General features: G+C 39.0%; 1 protein-coding gene across 2 annotated transcripts in view; it reads left to right on the top strand.

Annotated features, from left to right (window-relative positions):
- NCKAP5 (NCK associated protein 5) overlaps positions 1–26,224 on the top strand; it is an 811,098-nt gene that overhangs the window by 384,285 nt on the left and 400,589 nt on the right. For both annotated transcript variants that reach the window (XM_042462965.1, XM_042462973.1), the window contains one exon: positions 5,168–5,301. In XM_042462965.1, the coding sequence (XP_042318899.1) occupies positions 5,168–5,301 (134 nt within the window). The remainder of the gene's footprint in view (positions 1–5,167; positions 5,302–26,224) is intronic.

Consider the following 26,224-nt stretch of genomic DNA (forward strand, 5'->3'; position numbering starts at 1 on the left):
CCTGTTACAAGTGGAATTTGGTTCCTTATCCTTTTCTCCTTTCTGAAACACTTACTGCATCACACATCTTTTGCATCAGTGATGTATGTCAATCTCTTTATCATCAAACGTGAAGCCTGGAACTGGTTCCTATTCGAACTCTGAACAGAGAGGAAACCATACTGGCATTAAGACAAATCCCCATAGTGATATTGCGACAATACTTTTTTGGGTCTACCAGAAAGGCACACAAATCTGTACAAAACTCCAAGTTCCCTAGGTCCCAGTACTGGGGAACAGTATTACACAAAGCAGACAGGTGAGGTGACAGTGGAATGACCTGATTTTAATGTAAAACAAGTTTGCATGCCATTTTGACATGTTACTGAAAAGGAAACCCATAATACCTCAATTTATTTATTTCCTAACATTTAAATGCAACATGTATATCTCATGACTTTAAGATCAAGTGATTATATAGTTTAAATAAATATATTATAGCAACCAGTTACAAAATAATAAAAAGTATCATTGATATACACAATCATTTTGAATATATACATAGCATACATAGCAGCAGTATAATTTTTTTTTTTAAGTAGAAGAGGAACTCTGAAATAGAAATGGCAAGATGTATCATTCCAAAAGCTATAACAGAAGAGAAGAGTAGTCATTCTGAGTTTGTTGGTATAGTAAAATGAAAGGGAAACCAAGTTTCACAAAATTTACCTCCTGATTTTAATGCTTTTACATTACAGTGCTCACTTCTCAGTTTTACCACTGACGTTACATACAGTATTGAATGATCCACGCTGTTTTGCTCATTCTCTAGTGGTTTTCCCAATTATCAACAATAATCACGTGTCAGAATCAATAACATTGCAACTGAAGATTTATTGTTTAAATATTTGTTTACATCCATGAAGAAAGAAAATAAGAAACAACAAGATACAACTTTTTCGGCAATAATTTTTATTATTTCTGTGATGATTTTGCACTAAAATTCATAAATTTTGTGGGACTAAGCCACATGTGGATAAAGGACCTAGTGGCTCAGCAACTTTTCTAAGATTGGGCAGATAATTTACTGCCCATTTTTGCCAACCTGATAGTAGCGTAATACTACCGATATACAATTCTGCTATACAGTTTAGTTACAAGGTGGCAGGGGATTTAATTTCTTCTCATTCCTGTTTAATTTTTGATTAAGAGACAATAACGTTTTTTTCTTGTTTCTTTACTGGTATGTTCTTTCAGACTTCCATGACAGTGTCTTTACATATTTGAAATAATTTACATGGTGTTAAGTTTTATGTGCACATTGTAACACTTTACACACTCATGTACAATATTTAAACCAGGAGAGGTACTGCTATTATATAGTATAATGTTTCACATTCCATCTTGAATAAGAAGCTTAAATGGGAAATGTTAAAAATGAAATAGTACAGTAGGCTTTATAGTGGAGCCCCAAAAGCATTAGTAAGAATAGTAAGAACCAGGTTTGTAACAGACTCCTGCACTAAGGTGAAAATTTTATAGAAACAGTTTAGTGAGATAAGAATCGTCCAAACCACACTGCAGAAATAATCCAGTTTGAAACCGCCTTGACTGCTGTGGCTCAATGCTAGGGAATTCTGGGAACTGTTGTTTTGTGAGACATTTAGCCTTATCTACCAGAGAGCTCTAGTGTCACAATAAACTACAATTCTCTGAATTCCCTGACACTAAGCCAGGGCAGTTAAAGCAGTCTCAAACTGGATTATTTCTACAGTGAGTTTTGGATCAATGGTAAAAGAGCTGAGCACATAAACCAGTGGTTTTCAACCTGTGGGTTGCGACCCCTTTGGGGGGTCAAACGACCCTTTCACAGAGGTCACCTAAGACCATTGGAAAACACATATTTCCCATGGTCTTAGGAATCAAGTGAAAATAATGTTATGGTTGTGGGTCACCACAACATGAGGAACTGTATTAAAGGGTCGCAGCATTAGGAAGGTTGAGAACCACAGACATAGACAAATACCTAGTTTGTATTTATTTGGCCCTGGACAAATGGGCCTATAGGGCGCCCTTGTCACGTGCTAGGGGTTGGCCGAGGGCACATGGCCATCTGCCACATCTGTGAGTCACTCGCTACTGAGCTCAGAAAAAGGCACCCAGTGACAATCACATGGTAGCTACCTTGTTCGTACCTCAGAATGGCCAATCTGTGGCAGTAGCAGATGTGCTGGGTGGTGCAGCAGAATGCAGATAGCCTCCATGATATGGGGACAGAGGACTCCAGATCTTTCTGGAAGATCCAGAGCAACATGTAAGGTTGTTGTTTTTTTTTACTCCATTCTAACCTTGTTAAGCCTCAATTCTAGTGTGGATATGCTGAATTTTGTTTAGATGTCTTGTACCAGAATCAGGGTTTGGGCCATGCATCGTCCAAACAGAAGAATGGAACATTGGGGGGTGGGTGGGCCTTTTGACCTGTATACATAGAGAATTACTGTTGCAAAAATAAAACATTGTTAGGAATCATGGACAAATTTAAGTAGCTATGAAATAGTGGCTAGTGTGTGTGAAGGCCTATTCAGATGTAACTGAAGGTAAAATCTCCATGGCATAAAGTGGACCCTTCATGAGAAGAATGAAAATAGCATCCAAACTGTTCTGAAACTTTTTTTTCAAAATGACAGGTCAATTTTGTTGACAAGTCAGCCTTGAGTTTCACTAAAAGACTTGATTTGTTTTGGTCATGGTGTGGCAAACTGTGCCTTGTCAGAGGAGAACTGATCAACATGCAAATGTTAAAGAACTGTCAATTCCAGAAGTTAGTCCTAGTCTGCAAATGATTCCTCCTTATTCCTTCTTTCATATTAACAGACATTTGGCCATTTAGGAGATACACACTTGCCATTTGAACATGTATTTCCACCTGAACAGTGGTTGGTGAGCTTCAGAATCTGCAAGGACAATAAGTTTTGCAAGATTATCTCTGGATGCTGCATATATGTATATTTAAAAGTATTGTTTTCAGCTTCTTGCAGCATTGTATTATGCAGTAGTAAGAGTGTATTTTAATTGGCTAATTTAATTAGAGCATTAAATTTCTTTTATGGAAATGTATTTCTCATTTTAAAAATTCCCACTTCCAAGCATTTATGTGTGGTTAGCTAGACATACATTCTGCTCACTGTAATTCCCCCATATTTTACTTCAATTATATAGATACTTCATTTAATCCCTTACAGCCTTCCTGTGTGTCATCTGCTTATTTATCACTGTCTTTAAGTTTCCCTTTCTACTTCATACTGCTCATATTTTAGGTCTCTTCCTTATTGCTACTATGCATTTATTTTCCAATAAGATTTATAACCATAAGACCCATGGAGTAATGGCTTAATGCCAAGACAGCTTTATTATTTTGTAATGAAACCGTATTTTTAATACATGGTTTCAGGTTGTGTCATAAAATTTGACCAGCATCATTAGACATACATCAACATCCTTGGCAAGCTACAGATCACACTGTGGTGTTTTGTTTTGTTTTCTATTGGTTTAAAAGCAAGAACAACACACCTAATGACCCATAGTCATTTTATGTCTGAGCACTTTGAAAAATGGAAATTAAGGGCATATCTCTACAAAGTTCTTGGTACCCATTACATTTGAAATGGGAGCATAAGTTCCTATATTACCAAGTAGTATGGGAGACTGGGAAAAGCAGTGACGAATACCATGAAAGTCATAAAAGAAGAAAATTCAACAGCAGCAACAGCTCCCTCTTTTTCTCTAACACACTTTTATTGATGTGCATATTGAGCTACTAGGAAACAGCATCATACCACAAACAGACATATCTAGAAACTATGGGCAAAAACATACCAGACAGCCTTCTGTGTTTAGTCTTACTGATGGTTATGCTACAATAATTGTTCTGTTTCCCAATATTCTTGTATATTTGACATGGTGGTGGGGTTTACCCTTTCAAAAAAATTCAGAGATCATACAGGTGACACAGTAAATAAGTTGACAAGTAAACTTAGATGTATGTCCTGAATCTCATGGAAGAGGCAAAGGAGTTCGGGCTATATTAATATTATGTATACCCTTTCCAGCACTAGGCTTTTTTCAAAAGGTTCTTACTGTAGTTGTTTGAAATAATTAAAAAGAATTATTAAAAACAGAGAATTCTTTAGTGTCAGGGACAAACTGTGATAGCAGATTATAAGAACTAAGAAAAGCCCTGCTGGATTATATTATATTATTATTATTATATCAAAGGTTTGTCTAGATGAGAACATGAGGGCAATAACATATTTGTAGCATCTAACATTCCAGTAACTGGTGCTCAACAGTTGTTTCAGGGAAAATAGCGCCCTAAAAACAACTATAGTGTCCCCTCCTACCTCTCAGATCTGAGATGTGCGACCTCAGTTATGCACGGAGGGGTGACCTATATTAATTTTATGAGGCTTCAATACGTGTGAGCCTCCGTATTGTGGGGGGGGGGCCCCTCCGGAATGGATCCCCCACGCAAACGGAGGCCAACTGTAATCTCTTCTGATCTAAGAATGGATAGAAGCCCTCTAGGTTTTAAGAGGGTTCTCCTGGCTGGGCAAGGGAAACATTTAGCCTGAAACCCTGGGGAGCATTGCTGCCAGTCAAAGCTGGCATTGCCAACCTAGGTGAATCAGTTGTTTTACTCAGTATAAGGCAGCTTCTGTCTTCCAAAATGTAGCTGCAGTGGAGGAGAAAGATCAGATCAGTATAGGCTGTGGCATTCACACTGCTGAAATGTGAAAAGGCTGCAGTTTTACCCAGAGTGGTATGCTGGGCCCATTGTCATTTGACCATTTAAGTGTCAGAAGAAGAAATAAAAACAGCCAGAGTTATAAAAATATTTTGATATGTGTAAAGTGCTACTTGAAATTATAAGAAGAAACAAATCTATTTTTTGTTCTTTTGTTTTACTTTCTCTCTTTCTGTATCGATAAAGGGTGAAAAAGTTTAAAATGAGGAGAGATGAAAGTGTGAAAAGGGGCACTGTAGGGCAGCCACTTACACATGAAAACAGTTTACACTTCTTTTTGTTAAAAAGAAAAAAAAACTTGCCTCATTTTAAAAGTCTTTAATGCTACCCATATTTGCTTTTCCAACTCTGGTGTGAATTTTGTTCTGTTTTGTTCTTTTTAAGCATGAGAAGCTGATACATGAGTTGGAGGAAGAGCGACGTTTGAGAGTTGAAAGTGAAAAAAAATTACGAGAAGTGACACTGGAATCTGAGCACAACCGGGTTCAAATGCGTGGATTGCAACAGCAGTTTTCAAGGTAGGCCATAATTGTTCACAGTGACATACATGCCTTTGTACATACAAAAACGCTAAAGTTGTCTTAATCTGGTCATTAATTTGAAAATAAATTCATTAAACAAGATCAGATTTGCTCCCAAGCCTAAACTCAGCTCAGTCCCTCAATCTACCTAAAGTTTAGTAGTATGGGATTATATAACACTAGTGGGATGCCTGCTTATTGCTTCAGTTATTTGACGTATGGACAAAATCAATGTGATTAAACATACTTTTCTTATTTTAATCAATAAATTAATTCACTATAAATTAAGAAGACATTCTTGAGCTATCTATAGTGAAGATCTGCTTCACTGGTTATAGTATACATAGTTCTTCCTGCACCTAGTATCCTTTGGACTACAGTTCCAATATTTCTCTAGTGATCACCCAGTTTCCAGATGCCCTGATTTGTTATGCCTATCTTCACAGGCTTTCTTAATCAGTGATATTGAGAACTTTTTCCTATTTGTATTCATCTAAGATTTCTATAACAAATTGTTTAAAAAACAGGAATCCTTTAACATTTTTGTACAAGCCCTTCTCATTTGTAAAATTTAGTAGCAGAGGCTTTTTTTATTTTTTTTTGGTTCAGTGTTAAATTTTGAACCTAGGGGAATTTTTAAAGATAGATAGGATGGTCAAGTAGCAGCTTGCCAATTTCTTACAATGAACCTGTGTTGCATTGCTTTGCCTTGTTGTTCTCCTTTCAGTGGAGGAACAACTTCTGTAGCCAGAAGTGTGTTCCATTATTGTAGGCCTCCTTCACCATACAGAAACATGATCTCAGTTTGTACAGGAGGCTGTACCAGCCAAATTGGCTCCCTGATACAAACATCAGCCTCTACCATTCATGCAGAGAAAGATGGAACTGATTGAGGGGGATGTAATGGAAAAGGCTAGTGAGTACCATCTTATAAGATGTGATATAGATTTGGGCTAACTAAAATAACGCCCTTCTGTGTATTGCAACCAACATCTTTTTATATCTTCTTGGTCTTATAGTATGTTCCTCTCCTTTTGACAGAGGATTTATTATTTATTTTGTTATATTTTATTATATCCCACCTTTCTCCCAACTTAAGGACTCAAGGCGGCATCTCAGGCTTTGGTTTGAAGAGCATCCCAGTCTTTGGTTTGAACTTCGCTTTGAGTTCTCTTATCTTATGGAAGAGATCTCTCATTCTTCTTTTTTGGGTTACTATTTTTTATTTCTCTGAATTGATTGTTACAATAGTCCTCTTTATCCTTGCACATTAGTTGTTGATCAATTGCATTCTAGGTTCAGATTTTGTTCCTATCTCACTTTTGTTTTGCTTCTCTTCTTTCCTTTACTGCTTGAAGTGTTTCCTTTGTTATCCATTGTGTTTGATGATTATGAGGAAGCACATTAGGCTTTCACACAAACGCTTCCTCAATATTTTAGAGCAGATTGAGAGACGGGAAGCATTGGTGTGATAATCTTTATAAATAGTTCATGATCTGTATCATAGTCCACACCTGATCTAGTTCTGGCTCAAGAACAGAGCTTCTCCATCTTCTGCTTCCAATTATATAGTGTATCTGGTTTTTGTAATACCATATGGTGATGCCCATATACAGTGTGCCTGCGTTTATACGCTGGTGTGTCTTACACGGCTTTTAGCATGTGCTGAAAGGTGCTCCTGAAGTAGGGCAAGAGCACCCCAGAAGGGATAATGGCACATGTGCCCGTGGAGTGCATATGCTGCCATGCCGCCGCATGCACGAGCCCCATTCATTTAAATGGGGCTTGAGCATAAGCAAAATTCCCTTTATGCGAGGGAGGGGGGGCAGAATGGATCCCCCGCATAAGGAAGGGTGGACTGTACTCTTCTTTTTGGCTGTATGAAGCAGATATTTGCAATGATAGATTGTTGGCCTCACAAAATTCTATCAGTCACTCTCCTGCTTTATTTCTAGTCCGAATTGGCCTAATATTTTTTACTTTTCTTTTCTTTTCTTTTTTTGGCTGCGTTCTTTAGCATTCAAGTTGCCTATGGTTAGTTTGAAGTCCTATATTGATGTGTTGTTAATTTCTTCCTGGATTCCTTCATAGAATCTCTCATTTTCTTCTTCCTCTACCTCTATGGTTGGCATAGATACTTGGATGATGGTAATATTTATAGGTTTTCCTGGAAGCCTTATTAACATGATCTAATCTTATATTGCATTGTATCCTTTGACTGCTTTTGCTATATCTCTCCTTAGTATAAGGTCCTGTTTCTTTGCGTATTTTCATTCTTGAGTAGAACAGCATAATATTATCTGAGTCAAAGTGTCCCTTTCCTGTCCACTTTAGCTCACTCACCCCTAGTATTGCTATGTTTATGTGTTCCTCCCCCACCCCTCCCTTTTTAAACTATGATCCAAAACACACTGCAGAAATAATTCAGTTTGAGCCCTCTTTAACTGCCCTGGCTCAGTGCTGGGGAATCCTAGAAATTGTAGTTTATTGTTGCACCAGAACTCTCTGAAAGAGAAGCCTAAATGTCTCATGAAATTACAGTTCCAATTACCTCGCATTGAGCCAGGGCAGTTAAAATGGGCTTGTACTGGATTATTTCTGCAGTGTGTTTTGGACCTATGTCTACCTTCCCCTGGTTCTTACTTCTTACTTTCCACATTTCTGTTTCTGACAAACTTTGCCTTGTTGAATGCTGTTTGGCTCACCATCTTTGAGTTTTTCTGTGTCCTCTGTTATGATCTTCCAGTTTTGTTCCTTTCTCTCTCTCTGAAGATTATCACACCAGCACTTAAGCACTGGTAAATCAGCTCTAAAATGTTGAAGAAGCGCGCACATGTCTGAAAGCCTGGCACGCTTCCTCAACATCAGAGAATCATTAGGGATTATTACACCTGAGTCTTACCATAGTTAAATCACCAGCAAAACTCTCCAGAAGTGGCAAGGTATGATAGCTAGTTGCACTTCTGAAGTGTCACTGGAGCGTCCCCTCTACTCTCTCGTTGACAAAGCATTCACAGAGCAGTTATTTCTTCAATAATGGGAATTTCTGTTATGAAGAAATGGCTGCTTCACAGATGCTTTGCTGACAGGGGATGAGAAGGGATGCTTCAGTGATGTTTCGGAAGCACGACTGGCTATCACAACTCTGTGCTACTGGAGTGTTTTGCCACTGTTTTAACCACGGTGAGCCGCTGTGTGGTAATCCTCATTGGCTCCCCTCCAGCATCATTGAATCGTTTGGGGAGAGGGAATTTCCTCTGAATGGAAAGTTTCCATTCAGAGGAAATTCCCTCTCCCTGAATGATACAGTTACGATGGAGGGGAGCTGGCGATTTCCTGATGTTGAGGAAGCATGCTAGGCTTTCACAACTGCTCAACATTTTAGAGGCAATTTACCAGCGCTTGCCCCACGGTAAGCACTGGTGTGATAATCTTCTCTGTGTACTAATGCTTGCTTTTGTTTCACTTAGGGCTGTCTCATCACAGGGTCTTCTTGGTGAAAGGGTCTCTCAAGGAGGTTCATCTTTACTTATTTTGTGGAGTGCTAAAATGTGTTAGCTATGGTATCATTGCTATTCTCTCTGTGAGATCTCACATTAGTGTCACCTACCACTACTGCTGCCCAGTAGCTGTTTGTCCCTCTATTCCATGTATCCCTTTGTTTTTCACTGAGTTGTTTCTCCTCCCAGACCCCTCAGTTCACACTCTTGTTATTTTTCTAACATCCTTCAGTTGCTATCAGTCCATCTGTTCTTCCCTTTGTCCATTCTTCCCTCAATTATGTCCCCCCTCCAAAAAACAAAACAAAAACCCAACAACCCACTTTCTGCTCTCTCTTCAGAGTTAACCTTAACTGACCATTAAGTCCAAATGGGAAGCTATGGATATTGGCTCTGAAACTAGCCAAGATATGGAAGCCAATTTTAAAGTATCACTTCATATCTTTATTGATTTTGGAAACTACATCATAGCTTCCTGCTTCAGATGCATGGGAAATTATAATTAACTACAGACCTTTAACTTATGTTTCCACTTGTGGGGAACAAGGAATGAGTCAGGAGCAAAGAGTTGCATGTGGGTTCATGAAGCATGTGAAAGATATGATATTAAGCCAGCATATGATTGACCAAACCAGGGCAATGGAGCATTAAAACATAAGAAAGTATGTCAATTGACCTTTTTCTTTAGTTAGGAAGAGCACAAAGCTGTCTGTTCAGATCATATATTGTAAGAAGATATTAACATGTAAACTGTCAGTTTGAATGTGTAGGTCCTCTTGAATACATATGTGGCTCTTGAAGCTAAAGGCATATTTTCCCCTCTGCATTTTGATTGACATTGCAGCTACTTACTACTAGCTCAGCAGTATTTCTGCCTGAGAATTCAAACCATTTTAAATCCTTGTTTGAAAAAACATTTGTAATGTACAGGGCTGGAAATGGCATACTGACTACAGTATGGCACAAATGCCTAACTTCAGAATGGGACAAGTGCCTAGTTACTCAGAAGGAAAAATATTTAGCTATCACATCTTTCCTCAGTTTACAGAGGTTTTATTTATTTATTTATTGCAGTTAGTTTATTTTCTCTTCATCATTCTGAGACATTGTTACTCTTTCCACACACTCTGTATTCATCAGCACAAAATTGCATATTGTTACAGTGTTTCACTTGTACAAAGTTAAGCAATGTATACAGTTGGCCCTTTGGATCCATGAGGATTCATTTCTAGGATCTTCCGCTGATACAAAGAGCTGCAAATGATCACACCCCATATTATTAAATGGCTGTGGCATGAACATGCATGCTTCAGTGTGTCCATGTTCATATTGCTGCAGATTTATAATATGTGGCATGATGATCTGTGGATAATCGAATTCACAGGTCTGAAGCCCATGGATCCGAAGGGCCAACTATATTGCCTAGGTCTACTAAACATTTTTTCCTACAGCAAAAATATGTGTTGCATTATGATCTACTAGGTATCGTACAGATGACAGTTAGAAAGGGTCCTACCCTTTCCTAGAGACAGAAATAAAGGGAACACATTTGTAGAGTCAGTTTAATGAGATTTAACTAACTTAAGTGCAATGCCCCCCCCCCCCACTCTTTAAAGATATAGCCGATGGATCAATGACAACTCATTATGTCACAAATTCCATGAATTCAGTGGATCTTCTGTACTTGAGAATAGCAGTTGGATTAATGCTGAGGCCTAGGAATCACATTGGGATTTCAGCTCCCAGCTTTCCTCATCATTGGCTGGGTATAGCTACTGGAAGAGCAGTCCAGCAACATCTGGAAGCCCTTCCCTTGATTTCTCTTTTTATCTCCCAGTTCTCTTAAGGAGGAAGACATCAACTATTGTTGCATCACTGTTGCATTAAGGGCTTCAATTTCCTTTCTTTTCCTCTGTAAGCTTTTTCAGAAACTTTCTTCCTAGATGCTGTCACCATTTGAATCATTACACTACAGTCCTTGACTGAATCTTTAGTTTTGTTTCTATGTTATTTCAGTTCTGCTGTCTAGAAATATTGACAGTAATACCAGTCAAGATTTTTTTTTAAAAAAAAAACAACAACCCAAAAAACCCATGGGTAATATATTGTCATTCCACTAAAAATGTAAAGTTGTACAAAGGATATCAATTGATTATAACTCTCATTTTCTGTACAGCCACATAGTGTCAAGCTGTTCTTGAATGAACATACACTGCATAAGATAAAGGCTAATGATCAAATGTTACAGTAATAACTTTGGCTTCTTTATTATATCAATTACTATGTTAGGCCATGGGAAGCAATAAAAGACATTATTACATAATTGTCCATCTGCAAACAGTTATTAAAGCCTTTTGTATTGGCGTTTCAAGCATAAAACTACCAAAAACATTTCCATGATGATGGTTTTCCTGATAAACATTTGCAGCTGCTTATAGGGTGGCCTGAGCCAATGTATGCTGACTTGCAAGAATGATCCATTTAAAAAAAATGGGGCTTACTTTCAAGTTAATGTGTGTAGGCTTCTAGCCTTGCAGCATAGCTTTATGCATTTTTGCTGAGAAAAATAGTCCCAGTGCATACAATACTCTGCACAGCAGAATTTAGTACATGTGTATAGGCTTGTAGCCTTAGTCTAACAATGCACTCTGAGTGAAACGTAGGAAATTATTCATGCTGGGGTTATAAGTAGTCTGACAAATGATATGTAGGCACTGTAATTCCAATTTCAGTGTGCTTCAGCTTTCCTTAGCTCATGCTAAATATTAAACAAGGTTATAACTAACATTTCCAACAGGTGTGAACATGTCTGCTATGAATTTGGTAACACAGTACATAATATGATAGCTTCTGTTAGCTTAAGGTGCAATCATGAAATTTTTCTATGCTTCCTATGGTAATGTTGAGCTCCCCTGTGGTTTAGTGGTTCTGGTGACATCCTGTCAGCCTAGTAGTGCAGAATGAAGAACTCATTCGGAAACTGTTAATGATTAAGTGTTAGTTTGCATGCATTCTTGATGGACTGTTTTATAAGATCACACTGACTTGTAGTGGGTTGACTTTTTTCTTCCCCCAAAGCCCTTGTGTCTGGCAGGCCTATGAAAGGCAGCAGAGGAATGTCTATCTAGCTTTTTTTTGAATGTCAACTTTGTGGGAAAGATGACTCTAAATTAAATGCAGATCTCTTGCTACAAAGCTGTTCTGGCAAAACAGGTTATGACACGGCTTGGTCATGGAGGCACTGTGCTTCTCTATTTTCTTTATTGTGGCACTCCCACATGAGGGTAGGAAGCAGACTGTGCTGATTGATAGTGTAGTGAATAAGGGCACTGCGTATGTGCCATTATTGACTTAAGCCTTTTCATAACATATTCTCTTAGGGTCCATCCTCAAAACAACTTTCAGGATATGCTCTAATAGTCTAGCCCTGTTCAGATATTATTTTATCCAAATAGTTAGATAGTACCAGTGGCACATGCTTTTACTCTTCCCTACCTGCACTTCTCATGTTCTTGTTACATTTTTTTGTCACATTTGGGAATGGCAGAGAATGACATGGAGTTTTTCACTGTTAACAGTGGGGGACATTTTGTTATTGGCATCTTTGAAAGGGAGGGGAGGACAGAGAGAGAGAGAGATTTCCCTCCAAACTATTGTTTTTTTTAAAAAAAAATAAGTACAAAGCTCTTGATATAATTGTTGTCTGTGGATGATGGAGTCTGGTTTGAAATCTAGGAAGGCTTTCCTAAAGCATTAGATCAATCAGTGATTCAGGAGGAGAGAATTCTTAACCAGAAATGTATTCTGAATACTTAATCAGTATTCTGAGTATATGCCAAATACTTTTGTGCACAGCTGAATCACTTCATCCTTTCTGACTTCAGTATTCCAATCAAGAATTGTGGTCTGTAAAAAGCAGTGCTTTCATACATACAGTTTTTTTGCTTTCAGGAGATAGGGATGTGAAAGGGATAGGGATTGGATTAAAGTTAATTTAAAATGACCAGTTATCTAATAAACCCACCTTTCTCTGCACCTATCTTACTTGTAACATTACAGAACATAGAATGGGAGGGGTAGAAAATGAGAGAGAATGACAAGCCAAGAGAGAAGGATATGTGGAAGGAATCTGGGGAAACCTTCTCACTGAAATCTCCAAGATCTCGGTTTCCTTCTAATCTAGGTCTGGGCAACTGTCAGGTGGCCAGGGGTCAATTTCCAATCCCTCGGAGCTCCTCCCAGAGTGCACTTTCCCTAGTGTACTGAAATGCACCAGTGTCCATCTCAAAATAGTGACAGGAAGTAACAATATTATAAGCAAAAATATATTACAAAATAATATACAATAGAAATCTATCCAGAATAAAATAAGTAGAAGAGGAGATGCTATTGAATAGAGTCACAGTGGATCATTGCCCTCCCCTCCTGAAAGACGCTTTTAACACTTTGCTTGGGGGGAAGACAACTGTCTTTCCTGACACGATGAAGGGGCTCTGCTTGATGGCCATGGTCATTTGCTCAGCAAACAAATCATGCCATCCCATCATACCCTTATTCCATTTCAAGACTAACATGTTTTCATCTTGACTGTTGTCCTGCTCTTCTCTGGATTCCATAACATTCCCTTTCTGTCTCCATCCTACCTAATAAAGGGGCCATTAGATGCACTTCTTTCAATCCCAGTACTACTTTTCCTAAGGCAATAGGTTTTTGTGAGTCTGAGAGGGAGAGAAATCGACGCTAATGAATTCTATTAACCTGAAAAGATACTTTTAACTTCTGTATTAACTGGGGAAACTAGTAGGTTAGGAGAAATAGTTAGCAAAATCCAATGTTAACAACTTAGCAAGTTGATCAGGTTTGTTGTTTCTGTGATCTCCAACCAAGAACACTCCTAGTTTAAAACACCTATTTAAATAAATTCCAATGATACTTCACATATTACTTGATAAGTAGTATAAATATAAAATATGTTAGTTTACAACTCAGTTTAACTGAGAGAGAAGAGAGAGAGGATGGTGACAATTATCTTACTAATAGCATATCTTGATGTCAGAAAGGCCTTTGACAAGGTCCCCCATGATATTCTTGCAAACAAGCTAGTAAAACGTGGACTTTTAGGTGGATTTGTAATTGATTGAACCCAAAGGGTGCTCAGCAACAGCTCCTCTTCATCCTGGAGAGAAGTGACCAGTGGAGTGCCACAGGGTTCTGTCCTGGGCCCAGGGCTATTCAACATCTTTATCAGTTACTTAGATGAAAGAATAGTGGGCATGCTTATCAAATTTAGGAGGAGCAGCTAATACACCAGAGGAGAGGAGTTAAATTCAAAATGACCTTAATAGATTAAAAAGCTGGGCCAAAACTAACAAAATGAATTTCAACAGAGAAATGTAAGGCACCAAACTTAGGGTGAAAAAATGAAATGCATAGATATAGGATGAGGGACACATGGCGTAACAACAGTACATGTGAAACGGATTTAGAAGTCCTAGTAGACCACAAGTTGAACATGAGTCAACAAAGGCGGGATACAGATCGCCCAAAAGGGAGGTCTGCCACTGCTCTAGTTTGCTGCGTGAGGGAGCCGCAGCAGACAAACTGCGCGGCTCCCTTGCACTGCAAAAAGAAGCCGCAAAAAGCTGCTTCTTTTTTCGGTGCCATTGTGACGTCACAAGGTGCCAATGGCACACTTGCGGCATCATAAAGGTGCCGAGATGTGCGGACGCTAGCCATCCGTCACGTCAAAATGGCGGTGCCCGTATGTACAGGGCACTGCTATTTTGACACCCTCGTCACGTGTGAGGGGTGAGGGGCGTCTGAAAGCGCCGCCCCTCGCACGTGATGGGGCACCTCATAGCGCCCGTTTAAATAGGGCCAATGTGATGCAGGAGCTAAAAAAGCCAATGAAGTCCTAGGCTGCATCAATAGAAGTACAGTTGCCCCTTCTTACACACTGATTTTTTATACACAGATTCAAGCATACACAGTTTGAAAATGTTCCCAAAAAGTATAAATTTCAAATATAAAACCTTGATTTTCAATTTTTTATAAGGGACACCATTTTGCTATGCCATTATATTTAATGGGACTTGAGCATACACGGATTTTGCTATACACGGGGATCTTGGAACCAAGACACTATATAGTGGACAAGGGTCCACTATATAGTGTCTAGATCAAGGGAAGTAATAGTGCCACTCTATTCTACTTTGGTCGGGCCTCACCTGAAATACTGTGTCCAGTTGTGGGCACCACAATTCAAAATTGATGTTTGGAGTTGGAGCGTGTCCAGAGAGTGGCGACTAAAATGGTGAAGGGTCTGGAAACCATGCCCTATGAAGAGAGACTTAGATAGCTGGGTATCTTTAGCCTGGAGAAGAGATGGTTAAGAGGTGTTAAGCCCTGTTTAAGTGTTTGAAGAGGTGTCACATTAAGGAGGAGCAAGCTTGTTTTCTGCTGCCTCAGAGAATTGGACCTGAAACAATGGATGCAAGCTACAGGAAAAGAGATTCCACCTCAGCAGTAGGAGGAACTTCCTGACAGTAAGAGCTGTTTGACAGTGGAACACACTCCCTCGGAGTGTGATAGAGTCTCCTTCTTTAGAGGTTTTTAAACAGAGGCTGGATGGCCATTGTAGGGGATGCTTTGATTGTGAGGTCCTGCATGGTAGGAAACTGCGTTCAGAGGAATTCCTCTCCCCAGGAACGATTCAAGGACTCAAAGGAGGGAGGCCCGTTTCCATGGCAAATCAGGAAGCATGCCTGGTGTTCAGACACAGGCTCTTTCCCCACCTTTTAGGGTCGTTTGGAGGATGTTTTAGCAGCACTGGACCCAGGTGTGAAAATCTTCGATATTTAACTAACTCCTCTGCCTTGTGTGGCAGAAGTCCAAACACATGAAAATTGCCTGTGTCTTTCTATATCACACAACCTTAATCTGCAGAGAAAAAGCAAGTGAAAACCCAGAATGTGAAGCACAAACTGTAGTTATTGTTCAGTATTGGATGAGCTAGAACCATTTTTATCAGATGAAAAATATAATTGAATGGCTGTATTCGATTGTAGGTAACATAATGAGTGTTAGGATGACACAGCCATTGATTCATTTTATGAGAAAAGTTAGGTTAGCCAGTATGTTTATGATAATACTTAGTTTTAATTGTTATTTTAGACAAAAAATGATTTAGACCTGAATCTGTTTGTTTGCTTAATTGGAGTAGACTCATTGATTCAATGGAACTCACGTAATATTGACTTGTCATGTTTACATTAATACATTTGTCTATTATACATGGGACTAATATTTGGATTTGGGCTTCAGTATTTTATGATATATATTTTTTAAAAATAAAAAAATCAGTTGAAATTATTTTATTTATTTATTTGTTCTTTTAAGTTAACAGTTTTTATCCTCTGTGGGTTTTGCCCACAGTCATACAGAACCCCTGAGGAATATGACAATTCAGAGGCTGCTAGCATTTAATCCAGCAATTCATGTTTTCTTGGGAATAAGTCCATTGATTTCTGTGCCTTAGTTGTTAAAGTATAATTACAAAGTACAGTGATATTGAGAAAGACTTAGATGGGCTTGGAGACCTGGTATATTCAATAAGATTGATGGTCTGGTTTCTGACTCAATAAGACTGCCTTCCAAGCATGCCAGATTTCAGGTTTTTGAGATAATATCAGGAGCTGGTAGATGACTCACCCCACTGAAACACATAAAATTCTGGTTATCTCAGTGCCACTGGCCCAGTTTCCAATTATGAAATGTAATGAAATTCAAAATGTTTTGCCCCAAAGTAACTCAAAACAACTCTTGGTTTTGTTTGTTTTGCCTACTAATGCTGGTGCTACAGTAATTTGATTTTACCTATTTTTTCTTATGAATCTTACTTATAAGCTTCAATCTTTCTAATAAGCTCATGCTCTCATTCTTGTCTGTGTACTCACCTTTTGCCTGTTAGTTATGGTGTTCACTTTGCCTCGGATCTGATGGTATCTAACACTGTGTTCTGCCAAAGCTTGCCTTCCCAGCTACACTATCACTATACTATACTATACTATACTATACTATACTATACTATACTATACTAAACACACACACACACACAATTTGAATTTGCTAAACACACCTATGTTTTTGTTTATTTAAGAAACAGCAGCTGGGAATCTTATGGCAAAGAAGTTACCTTATTCAAGATAATGGTTATTTCTTCTCCATAGGATTTCCAGCTGCTGTTTCTTTAAAAAAACCAAAACCAAAAATGTAAGTGTGTTTGTTTAGCAAATTCAAGTAATAGTGCATATTTGTTTATTTATTTTCAACATGTTTTATTTAACTTATACAAACATAACATGAAAACATACATATAAAACAACACATAAAACAACAAATCAAACCTAGAGCAGCAAACAAAAAAGCTATACATTTCAAACTTACATTAGATCCTATACATATATACAAGATATATGTCTTCTACTTCAAGTAATAGTGCATATTTACACACACATATATTGAGAGAGAGATTGGAGTCAGCTTGATGTAGTGGTTTGAGTGTTGGACTATGACTCTGGAGACCAAGGTTTGAATCCCCTCTATGCCTTGGGAAACCATGAGTGGCCTTGGGCAAATCATACTCCCTTAGCCCTAGAGGAGGGCAATGGCAAACCTCCTCTGAAAAAAAAACCTTGCCAAAAATCCCAGCAATAGCTTCATCTTCAGGCCAGCGTAAGTCAGAAATAACTTGAAGGCACACAATAATAACATCTGTGGATGTTCAAGTCTCATTATATACAGTGGCATAATAAAATGGAATGGTAACATCAAAGTTTGCTTTATGAATTTTTTTTTTAAAAAAAGTGTTTCCAAGCCATACACATATATTTGCCTACATGCAGTTTTGTATGGAATGAACCGATTCTGCTTGTCCAAAGACTACAGTCAAGTAATCAAAAGAATACTTAGACTTGGAAGTGCAGTTATGAAGGAACTAGATAAGATCCTGAAGTGTAAATGTATATCACTGAATACTGAAGTTAGGATAGCCCACACTATAGTATTCCCCATTGCTATGTATGGTTGTGAAAGTTGGACAGTGAAAAAAGCTGATAGGAAGAAAATCAACTCATTTAAGATGTAGTGCTGGAGCCATGTTCTGTGAATACTATGTACTTCTAAAAAGACAAATGGATGGGTCTGAACTCTCTCTAGATGCCAAGATGATTAAACAGAGGGTGTTGTACTTTGGCCATACCATGAGAAAAAAAAAGGATTCACTAGGAAATATGAAAATGCTTGGTAAATTGGAGGGCAATAGGAAAAGAGGAAGATCACATGCCAGATGGATAGATTCAGTCAAGGAAGTCATGATCATGAATCTGCAAGACCTGAGCAGGGTGGTTGAGAATAGGGTGAATTGGAAGTCTCTCGTTCATAGGGACACCATAAGTCAAAGTTGAGTTGAAGGCAGTAACAACAACAATAACAACAACAAGGCTATAATGAAAGATAATTTTTCTCAATCTTAGTTTTCAAAACATTTTGTACTATAACTGCCATAATCTTTCATCATAGAAATTCTCTATTCTCCAAAATTACTCAACAATTCAAGAAAGTTGTTTCACTGAAGGCCATATGTTGTTATCCTTAGAGATTGATGGGCAAAGTTTGTTCTCTCCTGTGTTTGCCTATTTCCCAAATCCTGTCTCTATCCCCTTTTTTTATGGGGGAAAAATTCCAAAAAAAATCTGTATAGTCGAGCCACATTAAAACTGTAAACAAATACTTTTAAAACAAAAAATAAATACTGTTTCAAGATGATTGAAACAGTTTAATTTTCATTTTTATTTTTTAAAAAATCTTTAAGTGTTGCTAGCTGCAAGAGGCAGCTACATGTTTGATGCCTTCATGGGACTATATGGGTAATTGAGGACATGTTGTTCCTTTATGGGTTATTGTACTGTAAAAAATAATGGCTCTCCTCTTTTTCAAAAAGGGGAGACAGGTAGGTAGATACATGAGTATTGCTAGTAGCTATGCCTTGTAGTTGCTCTTACTAACAAGAAATTGTTAAAGGGAAAAAGGGTGTGGGAAGGGTTGGAAGGCAGCCTGATGCAAGGTAAAATGAACAGCACTGAACACTTTACAAGAAAAGGGAAGTGTTCTGTGATTTTTTATATATTAATATATTCTTACTGAAATATTCCCACTTGTGATTGACATAAGCTCAATTAGTGCAGTAAAAATTCACTTTCGGGGGGGGGGGGGGGAGCCCCTCTGAGGGAAGTCCAAGAAAGAAATGTGTCAGAAGTGCAATGAATCTGCTGTCCTGTTGGAAGAAGCTTTTCTACTTAATTCAAAATTACAGATTTTGAAGTAATTTGAAAGAGGAGTCAGGAGAACAGAACAGACATTTGTTTTTCAGTGATACCAATTTATTAAAAGTAATACAGAACACACAAGTAAGACAAAATACAAGACCACATGAAGCATTTCTCTTGAAGCATCTGTTCTCTGTTTAGATTGGAGAGCCAGCATGGTTTGAGTCTTGGACTCTGGGAGACCAGTGTTCAAATCCCTCTTCAGCCATGGAAACCACCTGGTTGATTTTGGACAAGTGACATTCTCTTCCTCAGAGGAAAGCAGAGACAAATGCAAGCCCCTTTTGAACAAATCTTGCCAAGAAAACTCTGTGATAGGTCCACAGTGCTGTGGAGAGTTGCTTGCCCAGCGCGGATCAGAGCTGTCTGTCGACTGCTCAGAAGCCTCCCTGCTATGGGAAACTCGGATGAGTCCTACTAGGGTCCGATGCCCGCTTTTGACAGAAAGATCACTGCCCTTCAGGGGGTAAGAAGCGGAGGGGATCGGAGGACAGAGCGACCGCGCTGGAGTCGCCATTTCTGATGGCCCAAGACGCCCCTGACTATTAAATATACAATAATCCACGGAAATCTTAAAAACCCTCAAATCAATACATCTACTTTCTACAGATTGAAATACTTCAGCAAATAATCATCTTATTTCCTGAATTGAACATATACAGTGTCTTATTGCATGTTGACTTTGATTGGGACATAAAAACTTCTGAGTGCATGTCTATTACAAATTAATCTCAGAATCTACTACTGTGACTTTGACGCTGGTTTTGCTGGCAGCGACACCTTATTCTGAAGAGGATTAGTGGTCCTTTGTGCGAGGGGAACGGATTGGAGGATCGGAGGACTGGAACCCTTTGGAGGACAGAGTGAGGCGAGCGGTTCCAGAGAGTTGCACAAGGAGAACGACTAGGTAGTCAGAAGAGGAAAGTGGCCTCGGAGGATCGAGAAAGGAGAGAGATTTGGAAGACAGAGTAAAGACAGAGTAAAGAGAGCGGCTTGGAGGACAGCCAGAGGAGAGCGTTTTTTGGAGGACGCAACGAGGAGAGAGGTTTTGAAGACGGAGAGAGAGAGAGAGAGCGGTTTTGGAGGTCAGTGAGAGGTAAACGGTTTGCAAAGAGGACTGGAATAAGAGTTCAGCAAAAATTGAAGTGAAATTGGGATAAAAGGATATATATATATCAATTGGAAAATCAAGTATCAGGTCCTAAATTTCAAGTACAGTGCTACCTCGGGTTACGAAATTAATTCGTTCCGCCGCTCCGTTCGTAACCCGAGTAATTTCGCAACCCGAAAAGGCTTTCCGTTAGCGCTGGAAAGCCGCTAGTCGCGCTTTGCGTTTGAATTTCGTGCCGAAAAAAATTTCGTAACCCGAAAAAAATATCGTATCCCGGAACAGTTTTTTCCAATCTAACTTTTTCGTATCCCGGAAATTTCGTAACGCGATCAATTCGTATCCCGGGGTACCACTGTAGTGTAGAACTCTGCTTTTTGACAATGATATTTTCAGACATATTCTTGTTTAATCTTGCACATTAATTGCTTTAGTATCTCCAGATAATAGCTGGGTTATTTTTGTAAGGTTGTTGTGATATTTGAACAATTTAAAATGCAGTAGCTAGACTTCACTGAATCTCACTGCTTCAGGGGATTTTTGTGACCTTAAAAACCAGATGAATTGTAGAAGAAAAATAACATGGATAAATGTAATGGTATTCTTTAAATGTGGTCAGATGTGGCCAGCATCTAAAACACTGTTTTAAAAAAGGCTTAAGCACATAAGAAACTGGAGAAAGACAAACAAAATAAAATGCTATACTGTATTTTCTATTTATTTTTAATGGAGTGAAGGGATTTATTGCATTTCAAGAACCAGCAGTCACTTGTGCTGCTTGATTTCAGGCTTTCCTTAGAGGACAGTGCCATGGTTGTGTTCATTGGTGGCCTTTGCTAGTGGAGAGCAAGGAAATCTACTTTAGTTGATCCCCTATTTCTGGTGCTTGCTCAAATCTCGTTCTTGGATGTTAGTAACCTTCTAGAGCAAAATGGGAGATTGCACTAAGTAATGTGGTGGGTCATTGACACTACACTCAGGCTCCTTCCATTGTGGAAGTGTAAATGGTTTCCACTTCTGCAGAGCCACTGTTATATACAACACAGAATGTGTAATGTTGTTGTTGTTGTTGTTGTTATTAAGTTGATCCAGCCAAAGTGTATTTCTAAATCCCGTTGATTTCAGTGGAAGAACAAAGTATATAGATAACTTGCTCAACTATGTTTATTATTATAGCCAACTTCTTTCTTTATTATTATTATTATTAACCTTTATTTATAAAGCGCTGTAAATTTACACAGCGCTGTACATACAATCTTTTAGTCAGACGGTTCCCTGCCCTCAGGCATACAATCTAAAAAGACATGACACAAAAGGAGAAGGGAGTGGTGGTGGGGAATAGGATCAGGTCCAGCAGATCTTCTCCACCTCCGAGTTAGACTCAAAGGTGCTACAAGATCTCTCTACATACTGATATCTACAGACTAACATGGCTATATCTTTGAATTCTACCTTTGTTATTACTATTCTTATCCTTATGCTGAACATGATAACACTGTGGTTACTAAGGGGGGATACAGACGGGTGGCTCCATGCCGCCCATCTTTGTCTGTTGTTGGTGCTACAGCAGCTACACGGCACTGCACTGACACACTCCCTAAAAAGAAGCCGCCTAGAGTGGCTTTTTTTTAGAGGTATCATATGTGGTACGGCACGGTGCCGTGACACCTCTTCCAGCTAGAGCCGTTTGGGTGCACGGATGCCCATGTGTCACAATGTCGTGTTGCATGGGCGCTGATTGAAGGACTGGGTGCGTATGGACGCCCAGCGCTACAGAGTCCTAATTTCGACCCCAGGCCGCTGCAGAGCACCCATCTGTACTGGGCCTATGTTCATGTTGGAGATGCTATAGTGAATAGGCTTCAGTAGCTTTGTTGCATTCAGATCCAGTAAGATGTTCGCTTCTAACCCACACTGCAGCTATATTTTCCTTCAGGTCGTCAAAAGAGGACTGAAATATGTTGTAAGCAGGAGTGCATGATATCTGTTTGTTTCTTTCAAACATTCTGCTTTGCTTTCTCATATCCTCAGCTATCATCCATAGATTGCCTTGGACAGCCTTGTTTAGCAACCTCTATATTTTTGAGTTCCTACAGCAGATGTGAAAATCAATTACAGATCAGGAAATGACGTTACCAAGCTTGCTCAGGATACATCTCATGTCTGAAGACTAAGGGCCTATACAGATCAGCACTTTGTGCTGGCCTGTGGGCGGAGTTATGGTGCACTGTCCACATGCTGGATACGCTAACTCTGCCCCTAGGGTACCATTTTATACAGCACCGGAGGGGCTTCATAAAGCCACACCACTGCGGCTGTGGTGCCCTTGGAGGATGCAAAAAGGCACTGCTTTTTGCAGCTTCTTTTTGCACTCTCTAGAGACTTGATCAGGGCTGCGTCATAAGGTTGCTGCGGCCCCAGTCCGGCCAGCAAAGGGGCAGCTGCATGCCGCCCATCTGTACAGCCCCATAGTCTCCATTTTTAGGGAAGCAGGCCTTTTGGAATACAAATGTTAATGAAAATTTAGCTTGACATTGTGCTAGTTGAACTTTTCTCTATGGTCTTGGCTGCATTTTTCCATAGGACAGCTGCTGTCTCTCTAGAACAGCTGGTCCAAAGCTTGTGCCTTTTAAAACAAAATAAATGGGCCAAGTTTGCATAACTGGGATAATTTCATCTGGGAAATGTATCCAAGGAGAAGCAGCAGAAAGTAATTGGGGATGTTCCAGAAAAATATAGAAAACAAACATTTTGATTGAAAGAGTATAATCATCATCAATTAAATATTTAGCTATAGGGCTTCCCAGAAGGAGAGAGGAGGAAGTGAAAGAAATGTGTTGTGCAGCTGTATCTTTTACCTTTTGAGGATTTGGAAGAATAGGAAACAAACAGTAGAACCAGAGCTTAGACAAGTTATTTTTTGGAACTTCATACTGGCTGAGGGAGCTTAGGAGTTGTAGTGCAAAAAAGACATTTCCAAGCTCTAAATAGAAAAGATAGGTGTGGATTATTACCTGTCCTTTTTTTTTTTTTTTTTTTTTTTTTTTGGTCATTCATGTTGATTTTAGGAGAAGGGGGATAGTGATCCTTCATGCAATAGCAAAAAGAAGGATGGGAGAGGGAGAAAATAAATTAACCTTTCAAATTAATTGGTTTTTATTTTTGGTGTGAGTTTTCATGGAGCGATACTGGGCAGAAACTCAGAAAGAAAAGCAGCAGTAAGAAAACTCACATCCACACATAGATCACATGGATGTGGGGAAAAGGACTGTCTGGGAAGCAAGTGAGAACTGTGTAATGTAATGGGGAAAACTTGGGGGAAATGTTCCAGGAGAGTTATAAACTTCCTTTCTTTTTGTTAATGAAAGAATGGAATTCTGCTCAGGTAGTGGGATTAATTTTTGTATACTTCTTCAGGTCTCTGAAGTCAATAGGGATGCAAAGAAACCTACTGTATCAGACTGAGGGAATAGTGCATGGAGCTGCTTCCCTGTCAATATTGAATCATAGAATCATAGAGTTGGAAGAGACCACAAAGACTATCCAGTCCAACCCCCTGCCATGCAGGAACTCACAATTAAAGCATCCCTGACAGATGGCCATCCAGCTTCTGTTTAAAGACCTCCAAGGAAGGAGACTCCCCCACCTTCCGAGGGAGTGTGTTCCACTGCCTAATAGCTCTTACTGTTAGAAAGTTCCTCCTAATGTTGAGATGGAATCTCTTTTCTTGTAGCTTGCATCCATTATTCAGGGTCCCATTCCCTGGAGCAGCAGAAAACAAGCTTGCTCCCTCCTCAATATGACATGCCTTCAGATATTTAAACAAGGCTATCATATCACCTCCTAACCGTATCTTCTCAAGGCTAAACATACCCAGCTCCCTAAGTCTCTCCTCATAAGGCATGGTTTCTAGACCCTTCACCATTTTGGTTGCCATCCTTTGGAGACACTCCAGTTTCTCAACATCCTTTTTGATTTGTGGTGCCCAGGACTGGACACACTATTCTAGGTGAGACCTGACCAAGGCAGAATAGAGTGGCATTATTACTTCCCTTGATCTAGGCACTATACTTCTATTGATGCAGCCTAGAATCACATTGACCTTTTTAACTGCTGCATCATACTGTTGAATCATGTTCAATTTGTGGTCTACTAGGACTCCTAGATCCCTTGCACATGTAGTCTCGTTTAGCCAGGTGTCCCCCATCCTATATCTATGCATTTCATTTTTTTTTCTTTTTTGCCCTAAGTGCAGTACTTTACATTTCTTTGTGCTGAATTTAATTTTGTTAGCTTTGGCCCAGCTTTCCAGTTTATTCAGATCATTTTGAAGTTTGATCCTATCCTCTGGGGTGTTAGCTGCTCCTCCTAATTTGGTGTCATCTGCAAATTTGATAAGCATGCCCCCTATCCTTTCATCTAAGTCATTGATAAAGATATTGAATAGCACTGGGCCCCGGACAGAACCCTGTGGCACCCCACTGGTCACTTCTCTCCGAGATGAAGAGGAGCCATTGCTGAGTACCCTTTGGGTTCGGCTGATCAGCCAATTACAAATCCATTTAACAGTTGCATTGTCTAACCCACATCTTACTAGTTTGTTTGCAAGAATGTCATCAGGGACCTTGTCAAAGGCCTTACTGAAATCAAGATATGCAATATCCACAACATTCCCTTCATTGACCAAACTGATAATTTTATCAAAAAAACAGATTAAATTAGTCTGGCATGACTTGTTGACTTTTTGAGAGTATTGGCATGAAACACACAACTGGAGCTGTTCAGTCAAGCCCCTGCTGAATTTTCTCTTTTGAGATAAAATAAATGAGAGAGTCACTTATTCATTAAATATTACATTTATATGTCAAGTCAAGTTAGTGTTTATTGTGCTAGCCAAAGGCCATGACAAAACGAGCTAATCAAAAAGCATAAAACATTTAAAACAATTAGAACAAAAGGCACAGAATACAAAGGACGAGAAAAATGTCCCAACATTTAGTGTGCAGTTAAAATTATTAACTGATAAAAAGAACAAAGGGAAAAAAGGACATCTTTCCTAAATATTAGTAAACTTATACAGTAACATTGTAAAATCTAATTAATTCTTTACGACTCCATGGCAATTTATGGCAATTTTATTCAACTCTATCTTTCTTACCTTTTTTGCAGCCATGGCAAAAAGAGCCACTCTATGTGTTACGTAGTCATTGGTGTCACTCAAAAGGACTATGCTCAGATATCTGAATAGTTGGGTTTGTTCTATGTTATGTTGGTCTAAGATCCATTTGTGCTTTGGACAGTTTCTGCCAAATACCATTACCTTGGTTTTGAAGTATAAAAACTTTTTTTTATTTGTATACCGCTTTTCCTTCTGATCAAAGCGGTTCACACTGTGCCAGTTATGTGACATATGTCACAATACAAAGCAATACAATACATCAAGCAATACAGTACATTAGCAATTTCATCAACAATTTTACACAATTCAATATAAAATCTGGAGCCACATATAAAACTATTAGAGGCTATCAGTTGTGGTTGGACATCCTGATCTTGATAAGGGTATTCTATCTTTAAAGAGAATCAGGAGGGTATGCTTTCTGAAAAAGATAAGTTTTCAATGCCTTCTTGAAGGCTTCCAATGTGGAACAAAGTCGGATCTTTTTGGGAAGGCTTCCAATGAGTGGGGGCTGTCGTTGTATAGGCTCTCTGATGAGTTGCTACTAACTTTACCCTGGGGTATTCAAGTAAATATGTCCCTGTTGTTCTGAGGGTGTGGGGCGGATTATGTAGGGAGAGGCGCTCCCTCAAGTAACTTGGGCCCAGGCCATGTAGGGCTTTATAGGTAAGATAACGTAAATCCAAGGAGTTGTTTATTATTATTATTATTATTATTATTATTATTATTATTATTATTATTATTATTA

Source organism: Sceloporus undulatus, chromosome 1 (assembly GCF_019175285.1).
Source record: "Sceloporus undulatus isolate JIND9_A2432 ecotype Alabama chromosome 1, SceUnd_v1.1, whole genome shotgun sequence".
NCBI lineage: Eukaryota > Metazoa > Chordata > Lepidosauria > Squamata > Phrynosomatidae > Sceloporus > Sceloporus undulatus.